Source organism: Neodiprion lecontei, chromosome 5 (genome assembly GCF_021901455.1).
Source record: "Neodiprion lecontei isolate iyNeoLeco1 chromosome 5, iyNeoLeco1.1, whole genome shotgun sequence".
Classification (NCBI taxonomy): domain Eukaryota; kingdom Metazoa; phylum Arthropoda; class Insecta; order Hymenoptera; family Diprionidae; genus Neodiprion; species Neodiprion lecontei.
In genome coordinates, this window is record NC_060264.1 from 18,350,393 (window position 1) to 18,367,308 (window position 16,916).

At 36.7% G+C, this 16,916-nt stretch overlaps 1 protein-coding gene across 5 annotated transcripts in view; it reads left to right on the top strand.

Annotated features, from left to right (window-relative positions):
* LOC107225505 (chondroadherin-like) overlaps window positions 1-16,916 on the top strand; it is a 75,083-nt gene that overhangs the window by 48,647 nt on the left and 9,520 nt on the right. For 2 of the 5 annotated variants that reach the window (XR_006904696.1, XM_046741728.1), the window contains exon 1: window positions 4,342-4,471. The exons of 2 other annotated variants lie outside the window; for them this stretch is intronic. Coding sequence is in view for 1 of the 3 variants with exons in the window: in XM_046741728.1 (XP_046597684.1) it covers window positions 4,467-4,471 (5 nt within the window). In the remaining 2 variants the exon portion in view is untranslated. Of the gene's footprint in view, window positions 1-4,341; window positions 4,472-16,363; window positions 16,446-16,916 lie in introns of those variants that run through there. One more of the 5 variants, XM_046741731.1, reaches the window with a different exon arrangement.

The following is a 16,916-nucleotide window of genomic DNA, read 5'->3' on the forward strand; positions in this document are numbered from 1 at the left end:
CAACTTTGTGCAAGTATTGAAGAGGAGTATTCCGAGTATTCATACTTGATACACTTTGTGTTGTTCAAAAGTCGGTATTCCGCATAAAACCGAACACTCTTGTTCAATTTGTGGTCGTAAGCTTCGATTACATGTAATGAATACAGCCACAACTGGTACTCATTTTACTACTATCATCTAGGTTGCTTAATCCTGGAATAGTTTATGGTATAGAATACTCGACTCAAATTTTTTTGGATATTTCAGAGTAGTGCAGAGAACAAACGTACACCACCCACACGTATAAGAAAAACTCATCTATCGCACCAGTTGAAATGATTTCATCTGGGTTTCAACTTTCTCTGAGGTGCGCGATGCGAATACTTATTTTTTGTAAAACAATACATCTAAAGTATTTTTCAGTCGTATAAATCGATCAGCATTTCAGTTAGCGATGATGATCATTAAACAGATGGCTGTTTTTCAATATGAAAAAGTAGTTTTTGGGGTGAACAATCTGTATTCCATTCTTTATGTTGAAAATTTCAAGGATTATAAACTTTATATAAACCTATGTAAATCCCACTATTAGATCATCTGACAGAGAATTGAAAATGTGAAGAATGAGTGTAGCGTATTATGAACTTTTCAATTTTTCTTTTAACTAACTTTCCAATGAGAGCTTACGAATGACAGTAATACTTCGTCTAAACCAATCCAGTAATACATATTTTCAGTAAAGATTTCTATACAAAATAACCGCCATAACGATAATTTGAACTCGGAATGTAAAATTCATTATTATACCTGAACCAACCTGTATTCAACGTTTTCACATTCAGAAATGCATAACAATTGGCAAAGTACTATAAAAATTTACTTCATCGCACGAGTACGACATGGGACCATTGAATGATGAAAATGCGTGTCGGCCCGTGACAAGTTTACAATCCGTTTTTATGTGGCTCTATTACATCGGTGAATATTTCATGACTTGAAACACGGTGTTCGGATATTGGTGGATGGTTCCATCCCCTCACTAGAGAACAGCCTAACTCGAGATAACTTTTATGGTCATCCCCGCTGCGGCTGAGGTTGCTCATTACATTCATTTACATACCTATAGAGGCTAATATCTCAGCCCTCCGTGTGAAATATACCTGACTGCGATGAGAATAGGCCCAAGTTAACTATGCCCACGATTTTTACGGCCCAATCTCCGTAAATTTACGTACAATTTGTTCGGCGTTTCGAAGGCGTTACCACAAATATTCCATTTTATTACTCACCTTTTATTACTCACCTTTATTGCGTCTGGCGAGAACTATTCACACCCTGATCTGAGCCCGGCTTGCAACGAAAAAAAACTCACCGAAAGACACTTCTTAGGTACGAGTTTTTTGACGCCATCTTGTTCGTAAGGAAAACAATGAAAGACTGAAAAGGAGACCCCAAACCTCTGCTTATACTTAGCTTTTAATTTTACCCAGCCTAAGCGTCCAATTGTTCATGGATTTATACCGTTTCGTGCTTTAAACTAATTTTCGCAGCTGTAAGTAGTGGTTGACAATTGATGACAGTTAATTCATGAAAACAGATTAAAATTATGGCACGAGTATCAAATCCTTGCCTTTATCTGGTGGCTGTTCTCTACAATTTCACTGAGACACTTCTCATATCATGTGCTAATGCTGAATATACATACATAAATACATAAATTTTTGCTCTAAGCCTGAGATTGTCTCAAGGGTCCAGGAGAAAACCGCTTTAGTCAACTCGGACTGATTTCAAGAAAAATACAAATGAATGTTTGCTTTCTTATAAGAGTACGAGTACATTCGAAAGCAATTCTTCTGGCAGGTTTTTCCTGAACTGATGCTAATTTTCTCATTCAACAGTTGTATTTTCGGAAAGTACTCTGTAATGCCACAACAATGGTATCGCTAACTTGTTTTCAATGAAAAATGGAAATAAGCGGTTTTCCCTGTACCCTTTAACTCCAGATATTCATCTACGCCAAGATCTTGACCTCACATCATCAATTTATAAGACCACTCTGTCGGTGAAGGTCAATGCTGCATAGTGAAGGCTAATGTAATTCCAGCCAGCGATCATGTTATTCCTACTACATTTACTCGTAAACGACAAAGTGTCGTGCTCAAATTCTAAAAAAGGAATTGCTAATGTGCCGGGCAAATGAAATGGTAGAGCTTGCACAATTTTTCTACTAACTTTACAATGGAGTGATGGAATACCGACATCAGAAAAACTGTTGTCATTTTCACGGCATTGTATGGAAGGTCATATATATAATTTCGGTATTCCAATTTTAGAGTATTCGCAACAAATATACGTCAATGTCGTTGTCATCACGATAGCGTGACTGTAATAGATTCTGTAGTTGCTCTATATAGCTAGAAGTTTACAACGCTGATATCGTAACTCCAGTAATATCCTTTTCCTTGCACCTAGTGCTAAAAAAAGAGGTCAACGTTAAAGATTCTTCACCCAAGCGATGGGCCCATGCGCAGCTTTGGAGCGTTTTACCTGAACACCGGATAAGGAGACCACGTTTAGGTATGCGTAGGCTGAGCATCTTATGTGACAAATCGAGGTATTCATCAAGAGGTCCAGGACTATGTATGAACTCAACCGGTTAGTCATCCATGAGCGATGGTTATAACTTATACAGGCTCGCAGTGCACCCACTGACCATTCTTCATTGTGACCGTGTTCATGATGGAGAGAACGAATGCAACTCGAGTTTCAAGCACTCATATGTGTGAGTGTTTGATGGGATGAAAGAAATCTAACAAGACCCGTTTCTTGCAGCAACGTCTCTTCGCGATGGTCTGCCCTCCAGATTTGATATCTTCTCTTCTTCCGTGTAGCCTGACGCGCTTTGATTTGGTCCGCCTTGATCCGACCACAAAGATCAACAACTGCGGACTGCGATTATCACACTCGATTGAATTTATAACCGGACCCCTTTACCATTCATCCGAGAGTCTGTGATATCTTTTCGCATTGGATTGTGTCCGGATCTGGCGACTTGTGATTTCATTATCCGGTTGAACAGTGAGTTATTTTCTTCGTTTGTGATAAAAACAGTGTAACATGATAGAGACTATTCTTCCTAAAGGAAAATGATCCCGCTTTTGCCTCGTTGGAGAAAAGACAATATATGCAACAGAGCTTTTCTGAGCATTACATGCATTTCGGAACCCATTGAACAGCTATAACAGATAGTTTTCAGATCCACGATTAGGATACTTTTTTCTCTATACGAATTTTGTGATTAGTCATTCAAGATGTGCCACTATCAGATGTTTTAATCGCATTGGATACAGAGTACAATTTTCCGGTCGGCTGATTGTGAGTGTGATATAAGTCATTGTGGCATTTTGGAAACATTGACACATCGATGCATATTTTGCTGAGTGAAGTAGCGTTCAAAAAACATCTATTAACTTGGTGTAGGTCCATCTTATACCATACCAATACCATTCATCGTGGTAATCAACCAGCTTTAACGAGATCAGCGGTACCTATTCTTTATTCATTCAGCAAGTTTGTCATTTGGGTAAAGAGGAACTTGACGTTAGCGTGATTGACGTACATATGATTGAATTGTACTGTAAGTACGTTTCGACAGTTTCATCACGACGTTAAAATTAGTGTGACTGTTAACGGAACAAATAATTGCCATAAAATGGATATTTCACAACTTTCCAGTGACTATAGAGGTGCTCAGTTTTCAGAATATGAGTAAGTTTTGGTATGTTTAATGATTTACTGAATTTCAGATAAATGTACGGTTGGTAAATAACGCTTTTTCCAGAAAGCTCATCGTTACGTTGACGTTACGAATTACAAACTATAAAATACACTACCAGTTTTATAAAAAATTCAATTATCCAGATGTCATCTGTATTTCGAAAAAAAAGCTTTTAAGACTCAAAAGTAAGTACTTCTCCCATAAGCCGCTGTGTCGAAAATTCGAAACTGCACGCTTTTTTCCGTTTTTTCCTTATTAAGCCGATAACCCAGTGTGATGTGTTGCATCCGCAATATATTTTTCGGTGTACTTTCGGTCGAATAAAATATTATTTGAACTACAGGTATGCATGATATACCCACAAACATGAATTTTTTTCTGTCACAATCAGTATCTCCGCTGAGATAAGCTATAACCTTCATATCTGTCGAGACGATTTTTCTGAAGCTGGGTCAGCCTCACGTCTCACATCACCTTGGACAGTGTGATTTGACGCGTAATAACGTTTATTCTTTATGGGGGCATCGTTCGTGGCGCGCAATTAACGCTAATCTCCGTGGTACGTCCAATTCGTCAAGTGCGTCAAGGGTGACAGCGTCGGAAAAACTAAATTGTCGGAGTCTCTGCTTTTCGCACCTCTTTTACCTGAGTTCTGCGTTCTTGACGTCACGGGTGATGAACTGATTCACCCCACGACTCAACGGACCGTATGAAGTATAAATTTTCGTCGGACGTTGACGTGACATCGTGAGGCTCATCCCAGGACAGTATACTTATGTTTAATAACAATCTGGAATTAATGGTATTCGGATCAGGATGCAAGTATAATAACCTCCTTGTGGTGTCGTAGCAACATATCGAGTATCACTTACACAAGATGATATAACATCAGCGTAACATCCAAAGCAGCAACATTCGTGGTAGAGGATCGTACATATACATGTTTTTTTCTAGTGAAAGTTGACATTGAAATAATGATTTATTATTATTTCATTATATAATTTATTAATAATATATATTAACAATAAGTTTGAATGCATGATCTTCTATTTTTAATAATAATTCCGTCGTTATAATTATGTTCCACATTTCTCGATTATCGTCATGATAATTTTTTTCTTTCCTTATTTACATTTGAATATCAATGGTTCAAATTGACAACTTTAACGATCTGATTTATTAATGTAAGGCTGAAGCCAACCATTGAAAATATATTTTCTGGCTAAAATGATGAAAATTGAAAAACTGTATTCGCAGGCAAATGGTTTTGGAGCTATTTTATTTGGACATCCTACAACCAAACGTAAGTAAGATGCAAGAACAATGAAACTGAAATCCTCGTTGCTGCACTTTTCACGCTTCTAACGACAAATGGCCCACCTGGAAAATGTCTAGTCCAATTAAACTACAAAATCTATCACGAGATAAGAAATTCATATCTTGATACATCAAAGTTGAAGCGTCTGTTCTCCCGTATACTAATTCCAGACCGGGCGATCGACATAATATGAGTTTGGTATTCTGAAAAAATATATAGGAACTTCGGGGGGAATATTCTGCGCAAAGGATTGTTAACCATAATATCAAAATATACGTAGAATATACTGTGCTATCTGCGAGAAAGAAGTAAAATGTGCAAACTCGGACTTAGATCACGGGGTTATTGTTAGAGAGAGTGCTATTGATCGCTTTTGTTTGAAAAACAAAAATATTTCTGTATGACAAAAACGGCGATTTTCCTGCAATAAAGAGGTTGGGAATTAAGATGGCTGCAGTAAGTAATGTACACTTGGGGACAATGAATCTGAGACGACTAATTTTTTACACCAGACAGTTATGTTGGCAACACAGAGAAACCTACAGCGCCACAGTCGGCCGAGCGCGAAACTAACTCAATCTCGATAAACGTAACATAACCCATGATCGTCGAATCTAGCCTTGGAATATCGCGGGGATAATGACTTGTTGGATTGACACGTATGACACGTATTCGAAGATCAGATTCGACGGTCATGGGTTATGTTATGCTTATTGAGATTGAGTTTGTTTCGCGCTCGGCCGACTGTGGCGCTGTAGGTTTCTCTGTGTTGCCAACATAACTGTCTAGTGTTAAAAATTAGCCGTCTCAGATCCATTGTCCCAAAGTGCATCTAATAATCAAAAAATTATGGTACCGGTCGTTACTCATGCGAATAAGTCAATTCCTCAGGCTCTCTTTCATGATCTGATCATTATCGACTAACAAACAGGACCGTATTTTGTGTGATTTTCATTAAGCATCCAAGAAATACGCTCCAGCGTGAATGGAGCAACATCAAGATTCGCGTCGAACGTGAACACTCCTTACATCTCTATCACTCTCTGGCCGAACCTCTAACCTAACTGAGATGGTCGTACGGTCTTTGCCCTGCAGTCCCCCCAAATCGCTTATCCATCCTATCAATTCCAGTCGATAACGCTTGATTGAGGTTGATTGTATGACAGCGTCTAGGCATCCGGCCCGGTAGCATCCCTGAAAGTGTAAGCACGCTGCTCTTCGTCTTTGGTGGCGTAGCATCAATATCCACAAGCTGCCCGTCTCGGGAATTCCGATACCCTCAACCGCGCACAGCATGAGTCACCTGGATATCAAGTTCACGCTCCCTCCAATTGATTGTTAGCCAATCTGTACAGTTTGTCTATTTGGTTTAGTCACAGCCGGGTTTACGCACAAAATGACGTCGTACCGAAAATAAGTACGCTCCCAAAAACATCGGGGCTGCTGTTCGTTTGAGCGTTTCATTATGAGTCACGTCCAATATTTTTAGCATGGTTTTGAGAGTTTGAAATCGCGAACATTATTAGAACACCGACAATTTTTTTTAAAAGTCAATAAATTCTGAGTCAATACCGGACAACTAGGCCAGATTGTTGTTGAATCTCTTGTATCAAGCAGTTGTTGGCAGTGACAATGGAATTACGTCAACATAAATCTGAGGTATAAAATGATATGTCAAAATCCGATTAGAGAAGACACTTTCGAAAATATTTTTTATCGGCCCAAGCAGAAATATATTTACGAAACTCTAATGTTGCAGATATTCCATACTTATATAATTGTAAGTCATGGTAAACGAGATAATTTTTTTAACTGTATACTGCAGTATATAATGCTGCATAAATCTATTTTACCGTATCGCTTTTCAGTAATTATTATGCACGCACTGCAGTATAGTTTTCCCAATCTACTTTCGAAGATGGTAAAGGCATACTTAAGATAGCATCTTTCCCAGTCACACTTCGAGATAGCATCTCTTTTCGTCGGTCTAAATTTGAAGCAGTGTCTTATTCAGTCACATTTTAAGATACCACGTTACACCTCTAACGTGTTAACATCTTGAACATAACGTTCATTCGGTAAATTTTACCGAAACATTTCCCCAGAAACTATGCATCGTTTATACTTCATGAAGTAGTCGGTCAGGAATTCAGGAACCTTAAGGGGTTGCACTTCTATTACGAGCATCTAAACAGGCTGATTTTCATAAATTAATTTCGGAAAAACTACTGATGCAATACTGTTACTTTTTTTGACAACGACTCGTGCACACGTTGAGAAGGGTCTTCAAACTACGTTTTTCGAAACGGTGTACACGATATCTCGAACTGTAATCGATGAATCGACTCAAGGTTTGATACACAGATTCGAAAGAATAGTGCTTTTCAGCCGACGAACGATTTTATCGTTTTAATGTTTTGTTCAACAGTCATTAATAATAATACAACGTATTCTTGAGCCGAAAACGTTGAAAAAACTTCAGCAATTTTTCATCGTTATCAATGAGGAAAAAAAGAGCTTCGTCAGTCGAAAACTAATGCAATGTACTTGATGCACATATTTTTTTTTTATGTCAGACTATCCATACTTGCGATATCATGTACACGAATCGTCTGCACACGAAAATCATCGAAAGTCGCGAAGAGACATATATCTGTATCAAATTGTTTTTCTTTACGACAATATTTTTTGGACACACTTCGCAACGTGTACTTGAGTTGATATCATAAAAATTGTTAATATTGCAGCCATACCTTTTCCGAAAATAATTTGTGAAAATTAGTCTGTTTCAACACTCATCACAATAGGGTACCCTCTTTAACCGAACCATTCGACTTATTACAACAAAAAATGTCTTCGATGTAGATATGAAATATCGCTTCTCTGTCAAAATCCAACTGTTTTTCAAATTTTCAATCGACCATTTTGAATCCGCAATTCTGAATTCTAGGAATGTGATTCCAGATTTGAATTCAGCAATGTCAAAAATCTCAAGCTACCCTAACACGATCAAATCGTTGAAGTGTGAATGTGTTGTCATAAAGCCAGAAAAAAGGCACTGATTTTTTCCGCATATTTATATGCGGTATCACTGACAGTCAAGGAGTTCATAAAGCTTCCTCGTATGGTTCTTGAAAAACCAACTTCTCATCTATACTCATGTTCTTCGGGGAATAAAATTCGATCTATGATAAGACGCCGACGTATACTTTTCATTCTCCAGTACATTGAAGAAGTGCGAAAAGCTTCCCTCGGGTGATTCGACAGGAAGCCCAAACGCCCTCGGCAGCGAGGCGAAATCCATCGGCATCTATACCGCCAATTCGGCCCAAGTGCCTTATTCTGAAATGTTGTCACTTGTCACGGTGAAACGGCGATACGAGCGATAGGAAGGAATGTTATGGCATTGGATAATATTTTCAAATACGTTTTGGACCATGCAAACAAACTGCATCTGTTCTAGATTGTAAAATAAAAAGATTCCATCGTGAAGTAGAAGTCATGAAATTAAAAGAAACTGTACGTAAGTCGATGTATCTGGCGCCATTCAGCATTCAATTCGGTTATTTAACTTGTAAGTCACGATTGAGTTTCATTCAATTCAATTGCTATTTCGGTAAATGATCAATACTTGAAACTAAAAATATTGTCAATCAGATATTTTTCAACCATTTGTTAAAGTATGATACTCTTGAAATCTTCTCAACCCACTAAAGTTCTCGAGTTTTTTTTTATTGTCTTCCGAGTCATTTTAAAAATTATATCAATATTTATTTAGAAGTAATGAGTTAAGAAACTAATGGTCGCAAATTAAATGTGTTTTTCAAAAAAATTTACATTGTTCGCGTTAATTATCAGCACAAAAGTTTTAACCGTTGCATCATTATTAATATTACCATTCTGAAAAGTATATTACCTGACAATGAGATTTACATTAACAGTGATTCGTGTTGATTTTTATCAGGTGGAATGACGCGTATAATATAATTGCTACTCGTGTATGGTTTACTTTCTGAATAGCGTTACGCACCTGCCTAAAACTACATATCAGTGAATGTATAATGTTTTATAATATAAATATGTAATTCTAAAATAAGTACTCGTTTGGGGTGCAAATCCATTTCACAATTCTAATTACAGAACGTACCCGCCAGTAGGGCAGCTTATTCTGAACTCCAGAGCTCGTGTAAATGTCATCATCAATCAGCGACGTGTGAGCCATCAACCGTAGTAATCATTTAATGCATTTTCTAGTGAATCGTATAGTGTTTTTACACACAATCGCCTGAATTTTGTCAGATGTTTTTAGATAGCATGAGATGGCAACAAAAAATCACTTATGGGTTTTTCCCAAAATTATACTAAAATATCGTCAATGAGCTATTTTAGCACTTCTACTTTTTGTGATATCGTGTATTATATATTAACAAGAAAAAAAACAATTATCTTTCATACCAATATTGTTTAGCCATTCTCGAAACGTGTCCCCGTTTAATGTCACGCCTCGTGATGTTCAATATGAAGCAAATTATTATAAAAGTACCATTTGTTGAGTGAAAACTTCTGAAATTATACTTATGTATAGTCACACTAATAGAATCATTCTTCTCACTAACCACTTATTAACAGAAAGTGTATGCTTAGATTCATTATTTGTTATGTACGGTACCATAATTGTGCGATGTAAATCGTAATATCTCAGTTACAGGAAGCCTCGAATTTCTTTCGATTTCAAATGTACTTTAACCATTCAATTATGTCAAGAAAAGTCACACAATGTTACCGTATATATATATATATATATATATATATATATATATATATATATATATATATATATATATATATATATATATAAAAATAACAGAAATTGAATTTTGGCCGATAAATATCTAATGGAAGAAACTTCCTGCATAGATGCAGTTGATAAAATCATAAAGGGTCCATCTTCGATAGGTTGTGACATGCACGATTTGCTGAGCACCACTTTGCAATCAAAGTGTCTGTGGATCACCAGGAAACCTTTCTCTTGCATTATGTATGTAACTTCGGTACTGGGAGAACAGAACATTAGGAACTCGGATAGGGTGAAAGTCCCGGACAATTCTACGCAACGTAGCATCCGGTTAATCGTAACACTATAATAGAGGCCCTGTCGTATCGACTCCACCCGGGTCATGCGACCCTTGAGTATGCGATGTGTGCGGTGAATAGTAATTGCTGTTATCTGCCTTAGTCCCTTAGTAATTCTGGGTGTATTTCTGGTATTTGCCCTGCTAATCGTTTAGTTCCATTTATTTGGTAAAACGCGATTCAAAAGGTTAAATGTTCAAACGATATCTAGAAATATCACTGACATTTAGGTGATAGTAATTTATAATTATTTTTAGGAGGAAAAATTCTATCCTAAGAAGCGATCTCGATCATTTGCATATATAAGGAAGTGATGAACGTTTACACTATCCGTTTTCCGATGCTTCGCGTTTGTGTGATTGTTCCCAATTCTAGTAAGCCGAGTGGAGATTTGTCGCTGCGAAATATTTTGCAGATATTCGAATGCGTGACAAATTTCTTTCCAATTTCACATTCGAATGCGTAAATCTACTGTGAAAGATTCTAATCTTGTATCAGTAACTTCGCGTTATGGCTATTTCTTTCCTATGATCAAAAAAGAGTCGAGGTATAATCCTACGTTTTAGGGTAGATTTTCCAGCAAGGTCTTTGTGATGAGTACAAAACGTTTTTGGCTAGTACGAGCATCGACAAACAAATAACAACACATGTATGTGAGTATTATTTTTTGCAACAAAATAAGAAAATCTCAATGCGAGGGTATTTTGAAAAAATACTCTCTTAGTATGCGTTCTGCATTACCGATATGTCTAACTGATGTACCGACGTTATGTTCTATCTTTCGATATCCTATTCTTTAGAAAGAGATGGCAGTCACGCTTATCGACCGATTATGTGATCACACCCACTTCTTCGCTTATCGACCGAGCTGAACAATTTCTGAAATTACCGAGCCACTGCTTCTGCCAGTTCGATCGCTGACCCGGCACAAAATATTGTCCAGAACTCGCTCTCTAATTCTTGACACGAAGCCAACACCCAAAAGCTCGACTCACAACGAAGACAAGACTCCAAAAGTGCCGAAGAGAAACCATTCCTCTCCAATTATTCTAACTAATTCTATGAGATTTCAACATTCTTGATTTTTGTACCAGCAATGATTTTCTTTTTTCGCTGTGACAATAGTTATCTTATTATACTTAATAATATAATCAATATTGATTCGTGAATTTAGCAGATAAATAATTTAAACAATTTCAAAAATGAATTAACTATCCACATGAAAACCTGAAATATATCAGAAAATAATTTGGATTTATGGTCCAACGAGAAAATATATCCATGATAAGGAGAGCATTGGAAAAAAATAGGAAGGTAGAATTTCAACAGATGACAAGTAACGGATTTAAAATATGATTGGAATATTTCCAAGATACTATTAAATATTTTCAAGATACTTACTATCAACACTCAGGGAATTTTATCAAGAATCGTTCCTACCATGAAAAGTACGAATACGGCAAATAATCCACACCTTCTTCGATCTCAGTGCCCACTTCTCCCTTCCTTGTAAACTTGTGCTGATTATCCTTGCCTTTTGTCCCTGATCCATGGTCTCCGCTGAATCGAATTCCTTTTTATTGAAGAAATTTAAAGACCAGCCTGATTTAAACGTATGTATATACGTAACAGCTACAAAAAAATAGCGTTTATCGTGAAAGAAATTTAAAACTCCTCAAAGGCGATTCGTCTATCGATCCGTGGTATAGGGTTGGTTATTCTCGTTAACGTGACGCGGTTAGAACGCCTCACTTCTGGGCGAGAAAAAAAAAGGAAATCATGAGAAGCACTTTTTATGCTTTAATCAAAATTTGATGTATATCGAGCCAAATTACCATCACGTGACAACCCTGGTGTTTCCGCGACGATGAATTTTGTGCTGTGTCACAGCATCTGCATTACACAACTTTTTGCAAAAATAAAAAAGTCACCGCGGAAATCAATGTATCTTCGTTCGTCGAACGTTGACTGGATACTTTGAGGATACATCAACATGCGGATAGTCAAAACAGCGCTCAAACTCATAAATTGACAAGCAGAGGCTTGAACTGTAAATTAAGCTCCGATGTGTTTTCAAAGGTACTGCCCACTTCGTATGAAAAAAATTGACAACCGTTTGGATTCGGAACGAAACAATTCAGGAATTCATAATCTAAGACGATCACGTTATCTAACACCATTCATTCCTACCAAATTGGTGTTATTTGTCCGATATCAGTGAACGATAGTTCATCATTTTCTCCGTAAAAAAATGGTACACGAATCGTTTGATCTGCATCTTTCACATTAAATAAGATACGAGAATGGCAGGCAAATCAAAACTTTTGTACCGACTCGCGATATGTGAATTACTGTAATTCCATAAAATTCCTACCTTTCAGTACCGTCTTATCGTAGCAATAAATCATTTGACCGATCAAATCACGACAGTCTTCCCAATCAACACAAATGCGAGTAATTCTTTATGTGAAGTAACTTTTACGGAGTTTGATAACGATCGGGACTTCGTTTTTATTCTCTAAATTTAAATTGGCGAAAATTCACTGATTCCCAGTTATCAGTATACCACTGGAAACAAACCAGTGCAAATAGACCGATGATTCGGTGACTTTTCACCAATGTGTCACTGACTTCCAACGCATATGCCCTAATTTTTTCTAACGGTATATTTGTAACTGGGATTTATCCCTATAGTTGTAATCGACATACGCGTCCTTTATCCATACTTAAAAAATGTGAAAGTATATTTCTGGTAACGGTTGTAATATTTCTTTGGGATTATAATCTAATTAGATACGTAGTGTAGATGATAACGTCTCCCCTAACCGCGCAGAACTGTTTTTATACGTTTTGGTTCTTTGTACGTTCTATTTGTCACGGTGGGCCCCTTGGTCCAAATAAAATATCACCGATACTTGTCTCCCCAAATCGATCAGCTGATACGAGTAAGGATTTATATTACAGGCATTCGCTGCGATAACGGTTCTCCGCAAACCCTGCATCACCACGGTTCGTGGTAGTTCGTTTAAAGTTATCTCTTTTCAGGGTTCCGTAACTCAAAAGGAAAAAACGGAACCCTTATATAACAGTATCGCTTTGTTGTCCGTCCGTCTATCTGTCTGTCCGTCTGTCAAGAAACTTTTTCTGCAATCAAGTAGAAGTTAATATCAAATACTAAAGTCTACCGTCCCTTGGAAGTGTAAAAACTTCAAGCTTCTAACAATAAGTCAACGTAATCAAAATATACGGCTATTTATGTCACATACTTTGATACTCGCAAACTCAATCATCAAAACCTATAGGGTACTTCTCGTTGACCTAGAATCACGAAATTTCGAGAGAAGCAAAGTTTCACAGCACAAGTAAAGGAAGAAATACGAAATCAGTTAATTTGTAGTTGTATCACATAAAAAAAGTAACAAGTTTCTGCAAACGTGCATTGTTAAATATACGTTTAATATATTACATGGCATTCGTGTTCAATTATATTTGTGAGGTTGTCTCTTATTGGTCGTTGGAAACTGTTTTATTTCGGTTTAATCGATTTTTTTGCCAAAATCTATCATCGGTATTACACAACACCCGGTGGCTCAGTGATATCAAACACGATTTGAACGATAATTGATTAAGATATATGGCGCAACGTGGCAAGGCTATTCGTTCAAAGCTCTATTGACAATAGTAAAATAATGGCATGGAATATGTCGCGTTCTTCAGATTGAACATAAAAAGTGTGTTATAATTGCCTGCAGATCGTTCAATTTTGGGAAAGTTTATTCTTAGCACGAGGTTAAACTAACGTTAATGTAACAAAATGCTAAGCACAGGAACACCGTTTTCCAATTCCAGAATGACCCTCAAAAAGTTAGGTTTCCAAAATATTAGGATAGTTTGATTTAAATACAATTCATTGAATTCCCAACAATCCTTAAATCGTTACAAAATAATGATTTTTTCTTGAAAAAAAACCATCATTACACTATCGTTACGATATTCAATTTCATTATTTAGCTGTGCTTATAAACGTCGTACGCTAGGAAAGACACACTCCGAGATCTTCTTTTTTCTCAAACAAAATTCATGTATAATATATAAATAAATAAACTTTAAAATATTTAAAAATTTTACACCTTCCTTGTGTGAACCGCTTGTATATATGTTTAAACTGGGTACTGAAAAATCGATTATAGCCGTTTGCCTAAAAAAAGAAGTTCTTCCCCTAGGTTAGTTACTAATTTTAATTAGCTGGGTCATCTCTCTTACGATTAGTTCTCAGATTTCATGCTCTTTTCCATCATGACCATTGTTCAAGTTCGATGTGTGGTCTTTTGTTCCCCCTTTAATCGTCAATTTCCCTCTTTGGATTGATATGAACCCAAAAGAATCTGATAAACAAGGCTTTCCCCCTCTCTCTTTTTCGCCGTATGTATTTTTTCTTTTCCACTATATCTCTTTTGGTATATGCTCATGATTTCTTTTTGCTTAGTTGACGGAACGGCTATTTCCTCTTACTCCTGATTTCCGACATAGGACTTGACATGAGCTTAGGCAACTTTTGATGTAACTGATGTAAGTCCACCATTCTATTTTTTTTTTCTTTCCTCTTTTCCTTTTTCGATAAGTTGATGTTAGCTCTTCTGTTTCCTGTTATTATAACTTAACATTGTTACTTACATGCTCTTTGCATCTTGTAAGATGTATTTCGTTATGTTAAATTATTTTTTTTTTCTCGTGATAAATTAATTTTAGTCTGAGGATGGCCCCCCTCAAAGGACCGAATCGTCAAAGATACTTTATTCCTATCGATGACCGTTGACATCGCGTAACCCCTTTTTCACACAGAGTTATACTGTACGGCGGGGGAGGGGGGGTAGCTCTTGTTTTGTATTTAATAACTAGATATGTGATTTCTTCTCTAAATAAATATTTTCTCTAGATAAATAAATGGAATAGAATGGAAATTGTTCTGCGTCTGTGTGTTTCAAATACTAGGAATTCGCCCGATATTATGCACGAGTCGCCACTCTGCGTTGTTTCGTGAGATTGGAAACTCCCTGAAAGTGCCTTAAATCTATTTGTTATACTCTCGTCATGATAATCCTATTATTTTGTATGCAATGAATTAACAAAGATTGTCTTATTACACATTACTGCTCTGACAATGAGTGAAAATCGTTCTGCTCATTTCAGAAACATTGTATTCGAAAGTGTTCGATATTTTTATATAAAATGTGAGCAAGTATATAAACCGAATTGCAAATGAATTCTAATCTAGCGAGGGAGAAGGTCGCAGTTTCAAATGGTTTACCATTATTTGAATGAGGTTCGATTCTACAGAAATCAGTTATATAGAGCCTATATGTTCTACGGAATATGTTCTACAAAATTGTCTCTACAGAAATATTTTTTTACAGAAAAGAATTCGAGATTCACATCAGAAACAATCCTGCATGAAATTATTCTATACACTATTCTGTAAAAATATAATTCTTTCATGCTTTCCTTTAAATCTATGACTCAAAACAAAAAAAAACATATCTTGATTTTTTTCAACTCGTTCCGTTCAAGTTATATTCGTTTGAAGTCTTCAGACAGGTGCTTTGCAATAATTCATAAATCGAGAACGTGTGGGTAAAAAAATTTCAAAACAATGATGAACACTGTTTATGATAGGTAAAATGAAGCGAAAAAAATCACGCGCGTAACAAATTTGAACTCAAAATCTGATCTGATTAAAAAAATAACACGTCTTGTACCGAGTGTGGAAATAGATATACCGCGTTGATGGACCAGAATTAAGTTTTTGATTTTGTTCTACAGATTGATAGTTGAAGTATAATCTTTCTGAACCCCAAGAGACCAGCTTTGAACTCATCTTCGTTTTTCGAGAAAGAACCCTTCAAAGTTACTTAGATCCCTCGAGTGGTTGAAAAGAAATATAACATCGTTCTCCTGGGCAGAATCGAACCCGGACATTGGATTACTGACCCCGGGACAATAGCCACTCGGCCGTTCAGCAATGGGACTACGACGACGCGTGGGATGTAAGGTGTCCACAAAACTTTAAAGGGTTTTTCTTCAAAAAATACGGATGATTTGTCAGCTTGCCTTTGGGGAATTCAAAGGATCCTATGTGAATCACCAGCTGACAAACCCCCAACCAATGGGGTCCATCAGAAAACTTGGATCAGTTTTGCCAGTATCTCCGTCTCAGCCCACGAAGTACTAAATACATTAGTTGGTATTTCTAGTATGACATAAAATGAATTTCCATTTTGTGAAAAAAAAATTTTAGCAAAAACTGTCGCCATTTTGGACGAAACAAACTTGGACTGTGGCAAATGGGATCCAATTTCTAAGAATAATGTCTCCAAATTTAATGTGAATTGATTTGAGCCATTTTTCGGATATCGCTGGAATTGTAGAACATGTTACCGAGCAAAATGATTGTCGCTATTGTCAATACCAATGTTTTCTATTATTTAATTCCGGTAAAAAAAATATTCAAACTAAGCTCGACCGATATACTTTTCATTAAAATAAACCTTAATCAAATTGAACGACTAGTCGTCGAGATATAAATTCCCAAAATTCGCCAACCTTATGAGCTGTCTACTCATTTAAACCCACTTGCCTCGTTGGCCTTGAGTAGTCAGGCCATCATTGAATGTACCATATAGAATGCGATAGAAAAAACGTTATGCTTTT